General features: G+C 41.7%; 1 protein-coding gene and 1 long non-coding RNA gene across 2 annotated transcripts in view; both read left to right on the plus strand.

Moving 5' to 3' along the window:
- The first annotated feature begins 2,827 nt into the window (after positions 1–2,827).
- Positions 2,828–7,736, plus strand: LOC144583547 (uncharacterized). Its single transcript, XR_013537373.1, has 2 exons — positions 2,828–2,910; positions 7,619–7,736. It is a non-coding gene; the product is annotated as an uncharacterized LOC144583547 (long non-coding RNA).
- Positions 7,737–8,888: 1,152 nt separating this feature from the next.
- MATCAP2 (microtubule associated tyrosine carboxypeptidase 2) overlaps positions 8,889–18,108 on the plus strand; it is a 31,059-nt gene continuing 21,839 nt past the window's right edge. The window contains exon 1 of the mRNA XM_020788174.3: positions 8,889–9,186. Coding sequence (XP_020643833.3) covers positions 9,159–9,186 — 28 coding nt within the window. The 5' untranslated portion in view covers positions 8,889–9,158. The remainder of the gene's footprint in view (positions 9,187–18,108) is intronic.

The following is an 18,108-nucleotide window of genomic DNA, read 5'->3' on the forward strand; positions in this document are numbered from 1 at the left end:
GTTGTATCAGGGAACTAGTGTTCTCAAAGAGGGTGTGTCCTCTTTGACTTACAGTATATGGTCATCTGGCCATCAGAAGTGAATTTTGATCCTAGGTTGTTCTTCTGCCTGCCCAATGGTGAATTTCCCTCTGTTTTGAGAGCGTTTCAACCATATGCTGCCTTGGAACTAAACAAGTGTAGCACTAAAGCTGTATGATGATTTTTTAAAAAATATAGCGGTGTCATTTGGGACAGTGAAGTGATGCACTGCAGGTACAGAAAGGAATATTGCCACCAGTGATGCGTGGTCTTCAAGTCCCACAAGCTTTTCAGCCATACTGAACTTTAGCATTAAACCAGTATCATCATTTTTACAAATACTGTACAATTTTACCATCAGTGTCACTCAGAGGGGACTGCAATAGTGTATGTTTGTCAGCAATTTATCACTAGAGATCAGGTATCCATATATGAATATGAATATCCCTGTCCCAGATGGACCTAATGAGAGTCCAGCCCCCAGGACCTGTCCACTCATGCATCCTGCACAGCAAAGGTCCTACTTGTCCTGTAAATGTCACGTGGAGCTCTACTGTCTCTCTGCTCGGCTGGCCACTCCAGACAGGGACCAGGAGGAACCATTCCCATCTGAAAGCATCATCTGAAACTTCTCTTATACAAGGATAAACATATTATTGTTCCATCTACTACTGTATCTTGCTTTGGAGTTGCTTGATGCCTAAAGACTGCTTATTTATCATATATGGGTTTTTTTTTGTAACCCATCCTTTCCATGTTGTTGTTGATTTGACTTATATGCTACCCCATAATGCTAAAGCACTGTCTGCGCGATTACAACATACTGTATGTATGCAAACCCTCACCATGAGCTGGGAACTCATTTTACCAGCTTGGAAGGATGGAAGGCTGAGTCAACTATGAGCCAGCTAACTGAACATTTATATGCAAAAACAAGTCCCAATTAATAATAGAATCATAGAAAAGTGAAGTTGAAAGGGGCCATCAAGTCCAATCCCAGGCTCAACACAGGTATACAATCAAAGCAGATATGCCAGGTGATTCTCCAAGTTTTTCTTGAATGCCTCCAGTGTTGGAGCACGCCCCAACTCCCAAGGTAACTGGTTCCACTGTTGTACTGCTCTAACAGGAAGTTTTTCCTGATATTCAACCAAAATCTGGCTTCCTTTAACTTGAGCCCATTGTTGCGTGTCCTGCACTCTGGGATGATCAAGAATAGATCTTGCCCCTCCTCTGTATGACATACTTTCAGATATTTGAAAAGTGCTATCATATCACCCCTCACCCTTTTCTCAAGGCTAAACATGCCCAGTTTTTTCAATCTTTCCTCATGGAGCTTGGTTGCCAGCCCTCTGATCATCCTTGTCACCCTCCTCTGAACTGGTTCCAATTTGTTAGCATCCTTCTTGATGAACTGAACACAAGACTCAAGGTTAGGCCTAACCAGTGCTGAATAGAGGGGGACCAACACCTTGCGGGATTTAGAAACTACATCTATTAATGCAGCTTAAAATAGCATATGCCTTTTTTGTAGCCACATCACACTGTTGGCTCATATTTAGCTTGTGATCTATAACAATTCCAAGGTCCTTCTCGCTTGTACTTTTGTTGGACCAGGTATCCCCCATCTTGTAACTGTGCAATTGGTTTCTTTTTCTGAGGTGCAGCACTTTGCACTTATCCCTGTTGAATTTCATTCTGTTGCTTTTGGCCCAGTGCTCCATTCTTTCAAGGTCATTTTGAATTTTGCTTCAGTCTTCTAGGGTATTAGCTATTCTGCCCAATTTGGTATCATTTGCAAATTTGACAAGCATTCCCTGCACTCCCTCATCAAAGTCATTAATAAAAATATTGAAGAGCACCAGACCCAAGATGGAGCCTTGGGGTATCCCACTTGTTACCTCCTCCCAGTTAGAGTATGACTCTGTAGCCAATTGTGTATCCACAAAACTAGAAATAATACCATAAAATCCAGATCTGTTTACAGAGACTCTGCTTGAGACATAATAAAAATTGAGAGCACTTTTACTAACCAGTTCATTGATCTCCATAAGATATTGTTGGTCTGTAATTCCCATCATTCTGGACCATTAACCATGCTGCCTTGGATCCATGCGAACTAATATCCAACAGTATTTGGTGGAGCTCAGGTTATTCTTCTTCTAGGCTTTCCACAGTGCCCTTCCAGGAGGAATAGGGAGAGGTACTGGCTACTATTCTTCTTTTTTAAAACTTTCTCTTTGAATCAAACTATTCAAGGCCATCAAATTTTAGGTATATTTTGGATGTTTATTAGCTTTCAAATTCGGAATGAAGGAATAGAATGCAAAAACTTGAATGCTTAGTAAATTGATTAATTTATTTTGCCTTACTTAGACTTGTGTTTAAATCAATTCTCCAAAAATAACAATGTAATTTCAGTGGTACTGATTTCATAAAATCTTCTAAAACCTAACCATAATTATGGTGCCTCAAGTAAAGATTCAGATATAGTAGGATGACGTCACAGTATGTTGACATCATAAAAGCCTCAACACAATATTCTAGAAAAGCTTGTAAAGTGTGTCAGTTAAGATACAGAGGATAAACATACTAGTCTAGCAGTACCAACTTAGTAAGACATTCAGACCACCTGGTAGAAAGCTAAGTTGAAGAATGAGAACTTTGCCCCTTTTCCAAAGGTCTGATTTTGTGGTCTAATTTTTCAGAAAATGCAGCACAAACTGAAAGAAGAGCAAAGGAACGTCTGATTCAAACTAATACTTTTAAACAGCATTCTGGATCACTTGGATATATACTGTACAAGCAAGGAGGGATATAATGTAACTCTGCAGAATACTCCTACTATGAGACTAATTTTAATTTGATAAAATAATTTCATTTTGCTCAGGTAAGTCTAATTTCCTTTGAAGGTACTCTTGCTCAAAGAAACTGCCTGTCTGCCCCAGAATGGGATTTAGGTTTTAAACTTCAGAACTGAAGCGTTCATATTCACACATTAAACATAAATTAAGAATTTACAAGGAGCTGAGGGCTTGTCTACACTAACTCTTTTGAAGTGGGCTATTGCAGGATAAATCAGTTTGTCTGGGGTCAGTCAGACATCCAGTATGCCGTTTGGTGTAATCCTTGCATCCAGACACCACATGTAGCTCAAGCTACCCTATTTGGTCCACCTCCCTCTGCTGTCAGTTTCCCATATAATGATGTGGCCTTAGAAGACTGTCACTTCACAACATTGGTAAATTAAACACACCAAAGAAGTCCCCCTCATTGCTCTCTTCCATCTCCTCTCGCTTCCTGGTAGAAATATTTAATTAAAAAAATTAAGTGACACAGTGTATCAGTACTGCTCTAATACACCGTAAGAAATTACTGCCTCTGCCCCTTCATGGAGCATAAGAACTGTTTAATTTGTCAATATCCTAAAGTAGCTCTCTTCTTAAACCACTTCATGACTTGGGAAACTGAAAATGGAAGGCAATTTGATAGCCACAAGCTCACTTTGGTTTGTTTCCAGCAATCACATGCACTGGAAATGAATCAAAATGGAGCAATTGTACCCACACCAAAAATATAGAAGCCATTGGAGGTACCAAGAAACGCTCCAGGGGGTGGGTGCTGATTTTTCTGGTCACCAGAAAAAGGAGCAAACAAGCCCATCCCTGCAGTGGACAAAGCAGCAGGACAAATGCCTATCTGATTGCACCATGAAATATTTGGTTCAAATAATCCAGAACTAACATTAGAGACAGCTCTCCTTCCTCGCTACACATATCTATATAGGCATACTGGAAAAGACAGGGAAACACCTTCAGTTTAAAGTAAGAAGTTACAGTATAGTTGAAAATAATCCTTCAAAACCAAACAAATGCAGGCCATAGATGAATTCCCATTTCTCCGTGCATGAGATGCATGTGACAAGACACTGATGTACCCCTTCTGTAATTTAACTTCTACCATTGGTAAACAGTACAGCATTACCCTGCTGGGTACTCTGCTCCCTGGGCATTGCATAAAGGCACCCTTTATGCAAGAGGGGGAACAATAGTTTTGCAAGTGTTCATATCCACAAACAATAAGAATACAGAAGAGTCCTATTCATTTATGCGACCACAGAAATTGTCCACGGACAAACGCTGGCTCTATGGCTTGGAGATGAACACCGTGCCCTAGAGTTGGACACCACTTGACTAAAATGTCAAGGGGAACCTTTACCTTTTTATTTAAAAAAAGAGAAGAAAAGAAAAGATCTCATCAGGTGATGCCTGGAACAAAAAAAAAATCAAAAACTGGTGAGTCAGGGCACCACCACCAAAGCAGGAGCCCACCCCTTTATTTATATATTGATGGTCCTAGAAAACAAAACAAAAAAATACCCCAATTGGGTTATATGTAGCCCACTGGTGCATGGAGTTCACTTTTGGTTTATTTAAAATATGTTTACTCTTCCTTTCTCCTTAAAAAGTAATCCAAGACTGCTTGCTTATATTCATAGAAGATAATGATAATGTCTTGCCTTAACTGCAGCACATGTGACATGGGGGGGTATTGCACAGACCTATGCTGTGGCTGTGGCTCATGGAAAGCTTCACTGGTACCCAAAAGGGAGCAGGAACAGCTAGAAATGGGTGTCAGTCTTTAAAGTCACCAGACATACTCAATTCAAACCTCAAGTGCCACTTATCTTGTTTCTCTAATTCTGCAAGACTCCTCTTGTGCCCTGATACCTGGGGTCTATCCCTGTCCCAAGCCTTCAAAACCAAGATTAAAACAACAACGATGCAGTGAACCGTATGTAGAAAGATAACTTACTGTTATTCATATATACTGGAATGTTTACCAATCATGCAAAGAGTTACAAGGTTAATAATGTTTATAAGATCTATTTGTATAGTATGGAATACAAATAATTCAAAACAAGAAACCAAAATGGAAAAAAAAGAGAAACAATCTGAAAATCAGCTGTAAAGATTCAGAGTTATTTAGCACACATTTTAAAAAAATCATTGTAATGGTACTAAAAATCCACAGTTCGCTGGAGAAAGGGAACAATCCTGAGAATACCACATAACACAAAATAACATTTCCTTATAAGGTGTGTAGCACTAGCTAACTGCCAAAGAGAGGTGACGAATTTCAAACTGTGGTTTTCAAATGAAGATACATACCAGAAACATCCACAAACCGAATACATGCTACTGGATCTCATCCAATAATAACTGAGGGAGGAAAAAATGACTGGAAAATGATTTCATTACAAAATGAATGCTTTGTACCTGTATCTCTTTACAAGCATTTGTTGAAACATGTTTGAGCTAATTTAACTACTGTGTAACAAAAATAGTTTTGCAATGCAGCCACATACAGTTTTGGTTTTTTTTTTGCCATCTTAAACATTCTGTAAACAAAAAAAAATCTAAAATGCACAATTGGACTACTTGAAGTAGAGAGTAAATGTGACAAGATGACATCATGGCCTCTAAATTGTCATTTGAAAGCCAGAACAATTTACTAAAATTAATTAGCTCTTTGAAGGAAAGTAAGTTAAATAATTGTGAGGATATGAATAAGCATGAAACCTGTATATATATTTCCCCTTTCCCAAAGAAGTAAAACAGTCTGTTTTATACACACATTCTTCTAATAACAATGTAAATCTACAACTCATATGCTATTGAAGCAAACTTGGGAGAACAGCTCTTGCACTCATTTCTGCATTGGGGCAGCTTTGTTTAATTTTCCAAAATATGAAGTAGGGGGAATGAAATGAAATATAATTAATAACCTCAGAAAAATACTGGCTTTTGACTCATTTCTTTTTATTCCAGGATGAGACATCATGTAGTAAATATTGTTAACTTTGTTAACTTAGGGCTGGATAGCTAGCCGTCCTGATTCTAGGACTACAGCTTCCATAATTCTTTACTATTCTGGATGCTAGGACTTCTGGGAGCTGTTGCCCAAAACATTTGGCAAGCTACAGCTGACCCACTTCTGATCCAGCAAGATCTCACAATTTTGGAACATAATAGATTCATGCATGGCCCCAGCAATTGAGACAATTTATTTATAAGTATTATCATCTCAAAATAACAATTCCTTACTCTCCATTAGACCACCAAGCCCTCAAAATGAGCTCTTGTAAATTGCAGTAAAGCAAACAGCTTCTGCTGTAACAAGTAATGCAACATTACAGAGCTGTAATTCTTTGCATGTTTTCTTGGGATTTGTGACTTACTTCTGTATACATAAAATTGGCCTGTGCACCTGATGAGTATTGGCAAGTTTACTAGGAAACTCTTGAAAGGACCAAGCTAGATATGAACCATTCATTTTTAAACCCAGGCCTTCCATCTCTGAAGCAACAAAAGCTTTTAAAATAAAAGAATAGATGGGTGTGCTAAATGCAATCGTTGTTGTTGGTGAGTTCCTTTGCCCACTGCTCACCACCCCCTTGGGTTGATAAGCAATGAATAGCTGTCTTTTTCCATACACAGAGAGGCATGTAATTCCATGTGTTGTTATCCTTCTGCCCTGTCAAGACAGTACAGTATTGATTTATAGGGCCCTAATAGGGCTTTAAAGGTGAGATTTTTAAGGAGTAGTTGTATCAGTTCCACACACCCCAGTGAGTTTCCATGGCTTAGAAACCAGGCCTCCTGAGTGTTAGTCCAATACACCACACTGGTTTTCCCCATGTAATTCCATATCACTCTCTTATATGGAGGAAGGCTAAGCTAATGTTGGAGGAGGGTAGAAAAATTTGCTATTTTTCATCCTGATGCACCTACTTTCAAGATATGAGAAAAAAGTAGGGGAGAAGAGTCATGTATTTCAGCTGAGTGCACTGATAAAAATACAATGTAACAACTAAATTAGGTTGGAGTTCATGTATGATTTGTAGAGTTTCCCACAGATAATTGCAACAAACTGACAGTGGGCCAGAGCATATTTATTTATGTCATTAATTTGTATACTGCCCAATTAGGGCAGAGCACTGATCTGAGCAGTTTACATCAAAGCGAAACAAACACAATGATGTAATCACAAAACAAATCACTGAGATAAAAGCAAATAGTCAAATTAATCAGAAGTTAATACATCTAAGTGTAAAACTAAGCAAACCCAGATAATGGGAAGACCGTGGCATAAATATAACAAAACATTAAAAGAGGATGCCCTTAAAAGCTTCATTGAACAGCCTAGTTTTGAGCATCCTCTTAAAGGCTGGGAGGGAGGAGGCCAGGTGCAGCTCTACTGGGAGCCCATTCCTTAGAGATCGTGCCACAAATGAGAAGGCCCTGTTTCTTGTAGATTTTTTCTTGCCTCTCAGTGTCGCAACCCATAAGAACATTGCCTGTGGGGACGGGGTGGTGCAGGGTGATGTTCTTAAGGAAATACATTCTCATGTGACTACACACCATCCAAGCAGGCTTAGCACTTTGTCAGTATGCTGTAGCAAGTTATGCAAAGCTTTCATGAACACCTGTATTACAGTATGGCTAATGTAAATAATAAATAAATTGAAATCTATATTGCCCAAGCAAATTTCAAAAATATGAACTGATAATATCTGGTGCTTTCCTTCTCTTTAGGTCCTTTATCCATGCCTTTGAGGCTTCCTAAGCACAAAGCAGCTTCTAAAAGGAAAAAAGGTATCTATGATAGACTGATAACACAACACTTGAATCATCTAGGGTCAAGACTGCAAAAGACTGTAACATACACAAGACTATCAATGGCCAAAATCCTATTGCTTAGTGAAGTATATCACACTAGAGTAAGCCCATTAGGTCAGTGGGGATTTAGTGAATCAACTCCTCTATAACTTTGACTCAAGTAAGCCTACTCCAACTGCAGTTCACTATGCTAAAGTAAGTAGCAGTTTTGAGTAGACTCGCTGAATCTGTGGAACTATCTCACTAAATATTGATTCAATGGGCATACTCTGATGCAATTTAATACTAAGCAACAGGATCTTGGCTGTTATGTAGAACAAGTCTGTCAGTGTAAGCTTAAAGTAGTTGGTTCATAGGTTTTATACATATTAATAAACTAGTTCCTGGTATACAAAGTACAGTACTTTTTTTTTTTAAACGGAGGGGATGTCGTAGATCAGGGGTCTCAAACATGCGGCCGGCTTCCGCAGGCTCTTGCTCCGCTTTGCGGAAAATATAATGTGGCCCAGCCTCACCCAGACTCTGCCTCCAGTGGCCCCCAGGTAAATTGAGTTTGAGACCCCCTGTCGTAGATCTTTTATACTATACTGTACTCGCAGATCTGGGAACAGAAATCATCTACTGGGGCTGGGAGCCATTGACTTTCCAGTTCTGGTTGGAATCCAACCCCAATGAGGCCCCACCAGTAGGGCTTCAAGGGTGGGCAACGGTAATTATAGTTCAACAATATCAGGAGTCGGGGTTTTCTGAAACTTGAAGTCGAAAATATCTGGAGGGCCAAAACGCTCCCACCTCTAGGGCGCTCCACAAATTTCTTCCGGCGGCTGGGCTGCCCGAGCACAAACTCGACTGGTGGTGGGTGGCGTCTACGCTCATCATCGCTTCTCGCCTTGCCCCCCCCCTTCCCCTGGGTTGTCCGTAGCGGCTTTCCGTCCTCGAGACTACAAGTCCCAATACAGTATCTCGCCACGTTCGCGCGCTGCCTCGTCGGCGGGGAAAGCCCCCCCCCCCAGTAACGACTGAATCACGCCCCCCTTTGCGCAACCGCAAAGCCCCGAGGTTTCCTTTTCCGACGGGGAGGGGGGCCGTGCTTGGAATGCGGGGAGGAGGGGGGCGGTGTCCTAGCAACGGGGCAGAGGCGCTCCTGAGCGGCTGTCTCGGATGTCCGTGAACGGGGTGGTGGTGGTGGAAAGCGCAAGGAAGGGAAGAAGGGAGCCGGTGTGGCTCGTCGGCCGGGAGGTGGTGGAAGGAAGGAAAGAAGGGGCCGGAGACGCTCTTCGCTCCGTGGTCTCGGCGTTCGCCTCTCCCTGTGGCTAGAAAGGGCGGGAGCTCACCCTTGGCTGTTCGTCGGTGGGGCTCGCCCCCGCTGTTCATGCGGGTCCTGGGCAGGGACCCTGTAGGCTTGCAGGGGGAGGCGGAGATCCAGAATCCACCCTCCACCCACACATCGTAACGGATGATGCTCGACTCGATTCGTGTCACTGGTGAGTAGCAGCGTTTTCATTTCTTGCCTCGTCTGGTGCATTCCGGCGGTGGCCTCTGCCGGCAAGTTTCTGGTGCCCACAGAGTCGTCGCGATGGTGTCTAGAGGCGCAGAGTGATTTTTGCCGGCCAGGCTTCTATTGTGCAGCCGCTTTGCCTCAGTCGTTATTCCGGCAGCGGGATCGGCATGCGGCCGGATAGTCGCCACCCAGTGTTTTCTTCCTCCTCCCGCTTCTGATTAGCTGGAGCATCCACCTGCACGTTTAGAGTAGAAAGCTAGGCCTGACTCAACCCTACCTGTGCAGGTTTACAGCAGGGGAAAAAAAGAAGTTATTCTGAATCCAGCAACGATAATGGAAATCTCCGGAGTAATTGATTTGTTCCTTGAGTACCTATTGATATCTTCACCCCCACGTGGCTCTTGGCTTAATTAAAAATGTGGCGAGTATGTTGTAGTGGTGGTTAAAATAGCATCTGTATTTTGAACAAAATTGACATTTTGTTCTGAATGGATAACCTTTTCTGTACCCGTCAATACTTGAGCATAGGGTTAATGGCAATGCTTTGTAGTTTTACTTCAATTTTTTAGAAACATTTTAAAGAAAAAAATTGCCCTTACATTTTATGAAGTAAAATTACAAGGCATTGTCATTTGTGTATTTCCCTAACAACATTTTCAATAAGGATTTGAATCCCACTGCCATTTCTGTACATTCATCTCTACTTTTCTAGATTGGCACTGCCTTGTAAATTAAATGTGAAATGTATAGTTTTCCACCAATTCAGATTAGAAAAACAGAATAATGCAGATGTGAGACAGTCCTCCTTTTCAGGTCCCTGTTCTGTGCTGTGGTCTTGAGCAGTTTGGATATCCTGGGGGAGAGAGGAGGACATTAATAATAATAAAAGCAAAAGTTCAGTGGTAGAGTAGACCATTTCCCCTCAGAATCAGTCCTTTGTCTTGACCGCTGGGATTTTATCTGTAAACTGCACAGAGTATGACAATGGGCAAAGAACACTGCAGACATACACTGCTTGTTGATGAAAAATACAGGCCATAATTATATATGGGAAGATTTTCAGTCATCCAGGTGAGGTTATAGGGAAGTTGAATCATGGCAACTGGACTTCTTTCTTATTAGGTTGAAACGTTTCACTACTCATCCAGATAGCTTTTTCAGTCTGAGGAGAGTTGGCAGGAGACCCCTGATATATGTTGGTTTTACTTCCCCCTGGTCTGAATAGTCTCCTTAGATGGACAGGGGTGGGGAGAGTGAAAATCCCACTTCGGAGTCCTTCTCCACCTATTGTCATGGGTCCTTAACAGCCAGCCTTTAACAGTGCTCTTTCTGGTGGGTGTGGTCCTGATCTTTCTGGGGACTGATGAAAGGGCAGCACGATAAATGGGAGACAGATTGTATCTAAAACCACCCCCATTGAGTGAGGGATTTTCTATATGCACATGTATGGCCTCCCTGACCCCTCTCTCAAACCCTCTATCTTCTCAGTCCAAAATTTTGGTCATCAAATTAGTGTCTTCTCTCCTTCAAATGAAGGAACACTGCTGATTGTGGTCCTGAGCCATTGCCCCTCCTGTGCTGGGCCATTCTCCTGTGCTTTGTCCATCTAATGAGCCTATTTACATGGAGGATATATCAGGGGTCTCCTACCAGTTCTCCCCAGACTGAAGAATGTACTTGGATGAGTAGCGAAACATTTCGACCTAATAAGAAAGAAGTCCAGTTGCCATGACTCAAGTTACAGACAGGCCATAATTATTTTCTGTAGATGCAGAGCATTACTAGAGAAATGATATCGCAGTTAGAATACCCTAAATCACATGTGTCAAACTCAAGGCCTGCGGGCCGAATCTGGCCCACCGGGCTGTTTCATGTGGTCCTTGCAATATACCAGGGCTCCCCAACCCCGGTCCGTGGCCTTGGAAGGACTGGGCCGCTGGGACAGATAAGCAGGAGGTAAGCAGCAAGTGAAGCTCCGCCTCCTGTCAGCGCGCTCCCAGCTCTCCTTCCTTTCCCTGCCTTCCTGACATGCCCTGGAGAGGTGGGGCCTAGCTGGCTGGAAGGGTGAGAGGCGCACTTGGGCTGGGCAGAGATGGGGTGGCAGTGTTGCCTTGCTTTCCTCTCCCTCCTCCATGTTGCACCAGGGCTGGCTGGGCAGGTTGGTGAGCCAGGAGGCAGGCTAATAAACCTGATCCCAAGCCCCACTGGGAGATCCATGTGCCTCCCCGTGGCTTCTCCATCTACCCCGTTGAGGACAGGCACACTGTCAGGGGTGCACAGCTGTGCAGATAGGCGTGGATCTTGGCCACCTCTGTGCCCTCCAGGCAGCATGTCCAGCCTGGACTACCTGGCCACTGAGTGCCTCGTGTTAATTGCCACCAGGGCTCCAATCTACCCACCCTCTAAGGGCTGCAATCCCAAGGCCCAGGCAACATCAGAATCCTCCTGGTAGAAACTTAAAAAAAAACCATGTTCTGGTTTTTCAAGATCTGTCTGTTTCTGTTGCTCTATTCTGAGAACAGTTATGTAACAATTTGGGCAATAAGAAAACCAATGTATTTGCTGCTTTATTTCTGTGAGGACTGATTTTTGAGAAGGTTGCCTATACCATTTTAAAAGCAAGTGTAACATTGGAGTGTACCACTGAGCTCACACTCTTTGTAGTATAGATATAAAGAGTAGATACATTTATATAGTCTTACAGATACAACCGCCCTTTGAGGGCAACCACAATGCCGATGCGGCCCAAGATTGACACCTCTGCCCTAAACTATTAATACAGCCATAATATTTCGCATTGCTTTGTGGTGCTTTCTTCTAAAGTGCCTTTGGAAAAGCATGGACAGATGGATGATACATTAAGGATACATTTTGATAAGATGCTGTTAATGATTTGTTCAGTAGTTACTGAAAGGATTACATTTGCTACATAACTTTTGTTCTGTAGTGATATAAAGAGTAAGTGTTGTTTGGAAGTATCAAAAGACACAAAGATCTTAAACTGATAAAACATTAAGGGACTAATAGTACTGTATCTATGTTAACATGGCAACATTTCATTCAAAACAAAGCATTGTTCTATCACTCTTTCTTCCTGCTTCTAGACTTCAGTTTTAAGTTCTTGAAGTCTGGGATCACAATGAAAAATAGATTGCATCCTTAGAACTAGTTCCTGTAGTAATAGCTACATACTGCAGGAAATGAACATATTTTACACCCAGTTGTACAAACTGGAAATAAGGCACTTTTAATTGTATGTGGTAGTGAGGGAAGAAACCAAATTCTTGGTGGGCTGTACCTGACACATGCCCCATCTCTTGCCCTGTAGACAGTTGAGAACATTTGTTACTCAGACCTAATTTGTAAATTATGAAACTCATCTGCTTGTATTTGACTGAATATATTTGCTTTGATAGGCGACTTTCTTTTAACTTAATATCTAAGGGTGGGATCGCATGGGGAAATATAGCAGTTTGGACTGCTTATAGAGAGGTTCAGTGTAATTTATTTCTCGGCAATCACATGAAGGACAGGGAAATGTGCTCCTGCTTTACCCCATCCCATGCCCAAGCTGAACATTTTTGGTCCTGCTGCGGGGCTTCTACTTTGGGAGGCCAGGTTAAAGCAACTTCCTAGCAGACAGAAGGGTTGCTACAAGGGAGATTACTCCCATTAAAATGATATTTTATAGTGTGATCAGGCACATGCTTTTGCAGTCATCTGATAGCACCCTAAATAAAAATTTAAAAAGCCAATTTATAGAACCCATGCCATTAATTGTTAATTTGTTCCAACAATTGCTTATATATGTCAGACTGGGAGATAGGAGATGTGGGTTCAAATCCCCATGCAGCCTCACTGTGAAATGGAAATGGTAAAACATTCCTTCAGCATCTCATATGCCTGAAGATCCTATTTTAATTGCCATAAGTTAGAAAAAATTTGACAACATGTAACAGCACTCAAAAGCGAAGGTTGTTAGTACAAAGGTTGATACTTTGTTGTAAAGAAAATCATCTCACAATTAACATCAAAAAAACTAAAGAACTCATAATTGATTTTAGGAGGAAGAGAAATGTACATTTACCACTGTACATAAACAGTGAGGAAGTGGAGAGAGTTGGTAGTTTTAAATTTCTGGGTACTTACATCTCAGAGGACCTCTCATGGACTATAAATGCCAACATGCTAATGAAGAAGGCACAGAAGAGGCTGTATTTCCTGAGAATGCTTGGCAAGTTAAATTTATCTCAGCATTTACTTCTGTCATACTATCGTAGCACCATTGAGAGTGTCCTAACCTATGGCATTCTGGCATGGTTTGGGAGTAGCTCTGTAGCGGACAAAAAAGCTCTACAGAGAACCATTAAAATTGCCCAGAATATCATCGGGCTCCAGCTACCAACCCTGGATGACATCTTCACATCCCGCTGTCTAAGGAAATCACATAGCATCCTGAGAGACTCTTCCCATCCTGCTTATAACTTTTTTGAACTGTTACCCTCTGGCAGAAGATATAGAACAATTAAGACTCGGACCACACATTTTCTCAATAGTTTTTATCCCAGAGCTATAATTGCAATTAATAATGAGCTTAAAGACCACCAGTAGTGAATAATTAGTTGGACTGTGTTACTTGGCCTGCGGTGTAGATGTTTGTATTTTTAGTGGGGGACTTTTAGTGGGTGGGGAGTGTTTGGGAATTTTATGTGTGTGCATGTGTCTGGTCTCTGGGTGTCTGTGAATTTCGTTGTATGCGTATATACTTACAATGACAATAAATAATAATAATAATAATAATAATAATAATAATAATAATAATAATAATAATAATAATAATAATAATAATAATAATAATAAGTATTATTATTATTATTATTATTATTATTATTATTATTATTATTATTATTATTATTATTATTATTATTATTATTATTATTACAGTACTTGTAAACTGAGTTTTGGAAGCTGGGATGTTTATTTTTTATCACATTCTCTGACAAGTAAGTCCCTGAAAGCTGAGGATATAAGATCTCCTTTATTTCAGCTGGGGAAGGAGGCAGGTTTCCTGGCTGTCTCCCCATTTTGGGAATGTTATCTGCTGCTCTGGCTTCTCTTAATTTTGTTCCTTACAAACATACTGGACTTCGGCTGCCATCATGCTCAGTCAGCCATTGGCCACCATGTTGTCTCTGGACGATGAGAATTGTTGTCCAATAGCTTGAGAGGGCCCAAGAAGATTGAATTAGACTGCCTGTTCTCCAGGAACTGCCCTATCCTACCAGTTAAATCAGCAGGCTGAGTTCTTCTTTGCTAACAGATTTACTTCTTCACCTTCCATATGACCCTAGCATGCTGAAGCTTTTTACAGGGGTTTTCTCTGCTGTTTGCTGTGGTGTGGACTATCAGTCTGCAAATAACAGCACAAAGTCACCAGAGACAGGGAGGGGCAAAAAAGAAGGTTTGATATAGATACAGCATTAAACAATAGTGTGATCCTCTCCAGAAGCCAGCCTCTTCTCTAGGTTGGAGTAAAATCATGCCTGCCAACAAAATGCAATGCTATTTAAAAAGTGATATCTTAATCCCTTTATCTTTGATACCTTGAAGTGAGGCCCTTGGTAAATAGCGTATAATTCTGTCCGGGTATTTGACAAACAGAGATGTTGTAAATGCAGCTTTTGCCTAGCCTGAAAGTTCCTGTGCTTAGAGATTGATTAATGCTCTTCAGGAACATTGTATTGTCATTCCTGTACTTAAATACTGGGTAGCTTTTAGTCATCTAGCAGTTGTAGGACTATAATTCCCATCAAACCTAGGCAGTATAGTTAAGAATGAGGATAATAGAGGTGCTAGTCCAATAGCATCTTGAGGCCACAGATTGCATATGCCAACCCTGTTTTTTTTGTCTTGATTCCGCTATCTGCTTTGATTTTGGCTGTGTAAGAAAGCCTAGGCACCACTGAGAGCTTTTTTTAAGTGTTCTTCCTTGAAAATTCACCCTTCCCAGGTGGGTTTGGAAAGAAATTAGTTGTTTTGCAACAATGTAATCAAATTTAGTGTGGCATGAAATGAAAAGGCTTAGCTGTGTAGGTTGAGATGGTGAATGGTATGGTAGAAGCTCACGTCTCTAATGTGAACCTGCCATAAAATTAAGTTGGAGCATGAGAAAGCAGTAAGACATATCTCCCAGAGCATTTCACATGGAGAAGAAAATAGAAACACATGTAGTGTTCCATTTTACAAATGTCTGCTCAGATAGGTGCCATATTGAGATCAGTGGTATTTACTCTCAGGTGTATCAGATTGTTAGCTCAGGTGGCATTCCTTTGCATGGTCATTTGAAAAGAACCATCAGTTAAATTAGTGGGTCCTGCTTCACAGTAACAGTCAGAGGAATGAGCTTGTTATTAATCTGGGCTTTAACATTGCATCCCAGTCAACCATGCATTGTTCCTATTTCTGAATTGCTCTAGACTTGAGGGTGGGGAACGGGAGAGAAGGTGAACCTTCAGGTGTGTTGGACTGCTGCTCCCAGCAGCATAGGCAACATAGCTAATGCTGAAGACTGTTGGGAGTTACCATCCAGTGCTACTGGGAGGGCCGCAGTTTCGTCAAATCCTTGGTCAAATGAGTTTTCCTTTTTATCAAACACAGTCTGTTATCATAGGGTGTGGAGCAATATAAAGGATGCTTTTATACAGCCCTTAGTGTACCATGCAAGGAAGAATAAATTGTTCCCCTAAGGACATTACACATTTGTGCTGTTCAGTTGTTTTCCTCATGTGTAATTTGTGCATGGTGTAAGAGACGAGTATCCTAGCTCAGCTTCCCTTTGCCATTCTCATCACCCTGGGCATCTGGGAAGGGAACGTGTTACCCTCGGGATGTTGTTGAACTGCAATTCCCATCATCCCTCACTGTTGGCTGTAGGGGCTAGGGCCAATGGGAGTAGAAGACATATCTTTTCCACCACTGATCTGCGTAGGTGGTGGCTGCCAGCAAAGGATGCTGCTCTTTCCTTGGATAGTCTTCACGATTTTCTAGGATTCCAGAACCTCAAGGAGAACTTCCACAGATAGAGGAGACTTTTCTGTATAAACAATTGCCCTCCAAGGGTAGAGAGTCTCAAAAATATGTGGGAGGCATCCTTGCTCCTCTCTTTGAGGGCAGGAGAAGTTCAAGAGCACCCTTGAATAAGGGTAGTTTGATCAAGCTTACCTTGAGCATTACTGTCAAGGTAAGCTTCCTTGAATAGGTCTAGTGGCCCTTCTGGCTGTCAGATTCTGATAGTTGGCACTCTTAAAACAAGCGTTTTCTACTTCTGGAAAGTGAATTTTGAGCCATTCTTTCTCCTATACTGAAAGAAAGGTGAAGAATTACTAGTTCTGCTTTCGTTTTGAATAACTGTGTTGTACATATTTGCTTTTGAACAATACTTTTCCACCTTCCTCTGAGGCATGTATGTTAATATGCAGCATGAACAGTAGGATTCTTCCCCTACTTCAAGTTGAAAATTGGCCCTTCCAGACTAACACTGTGTGGGGTTTGTCATCAGTCAGTCCTGCTGACCTCTGTGGAACTTCTGTTCATGTCATCATATCTGGGAGTGTGCTGTTGGTTTACCAAGGACTGTTTTGCTTGGCTTTTGCCTGGCAGGCTTATCATGACATTTCCTAGAATAGCAGTTTGTCAAGCCCTCGCTTTGACATGCAATAGAGGGCTTGACAAACTGCTATTCTAGCAAACACAGCAAGTAAGCACCTTTGGGATGGGGTTGATTGAAAAGATTGAATCAGACTTGAACTATTATGCCCTGGGCACTTTGCCAAGCATAAAGCCAAGCTTCTCCATGTGCATCATACTGTATCTCTGTATGCAGAAGGAAGGAGCTAAGTACATGTGTTTCTCTTTCCATTGTTTTCAGCAAGTCTGAATGAATTATTTCTTTGCACCCTCACTCCAGCCTTGAAGTGTGTTACATTATGAATTGAGCTGAGTAGCATTGTTCTTGTGAATATGCTCTTTGTAAGTGATGATTTAGACAGGACTTAGAGGCAAGAATTTGTTGATGTCAAGTAAATGAAAGCTTTAAGTATTGTAATTGTTTGTTGAGAGGATTAAATCTATTTAAACTATCACACTCCCATCCTGTTCCATGATTGCTTGCTCTCAGTTTGTGCATTCTCTAATTGAATTCAGTGGGGAAAGAACAATTACATAAGAGCATAAGAAGACCCCTGCTGGATCAGGCCAAGGGACCATCTAGTCCAGCTTCCTGTATCTCACAGTGGCCCCACCAGATGCCTCTGGGAGCACCCAAGACAACTAGATACCTGTCTCCTGATGCCACTTCCCTGCATCTGGCATGTTAAGGTACCTTCCTTTTCAGCCTGGAGATTATATATTCCCATCATGGCTTGTTACCTACAATTAACTTTTCCTCCAGAAATCTGTCTAATCCTTTTTTAAAGGCATCTAGGCCAGATGCCATCATCACATCCTGTGACAAGGAGTTCCACAGACTAACAACATGCTGGGTAAAGAAATACTTTGTTTGTTCTCACTCTCCCAACACCCAGTTGGAGTGGATGTCCCCTGACTCTGCTATTGTGTGAGAGGGAAAAGAGCTTTCCTCTATCCACTTGATCCATCCCCTGAATAATTTTAAACATCTCAATCATGTCCCCCCTCAGACACCTTTTCTCAGTCTAGACTAAAGAGCCCCAAACACTGTAGCCTTTCCTCATAAGGGAGGTGCCCCAGCCCAGTCATCATTTTAGTCGGCTTCTTGTGCATCTTTTCCAGTTCCACTCTTGTCTTTTTTGTGGTGTGGCAACCAGAACTATATGCAGTACTCCAGGTGCAGCCTTACCAGCGTTTTGTACAAGGGCATTATGTCGGC

Source organism: Pogona vitticeps, chromosome 6 (assembly GCF_051106095.1).
Source record: "Pogona vitticeps strain Pit_001003342236 chromosome 6, PviZW2.1, whole genome shotgun sequence".
Classification (NCBI taxonomy): Eukaryota; Metazoa; Chordata; class Lepidosauria; order Squamata; family Agamidae; genus Pogona; species Pogona vitticeps.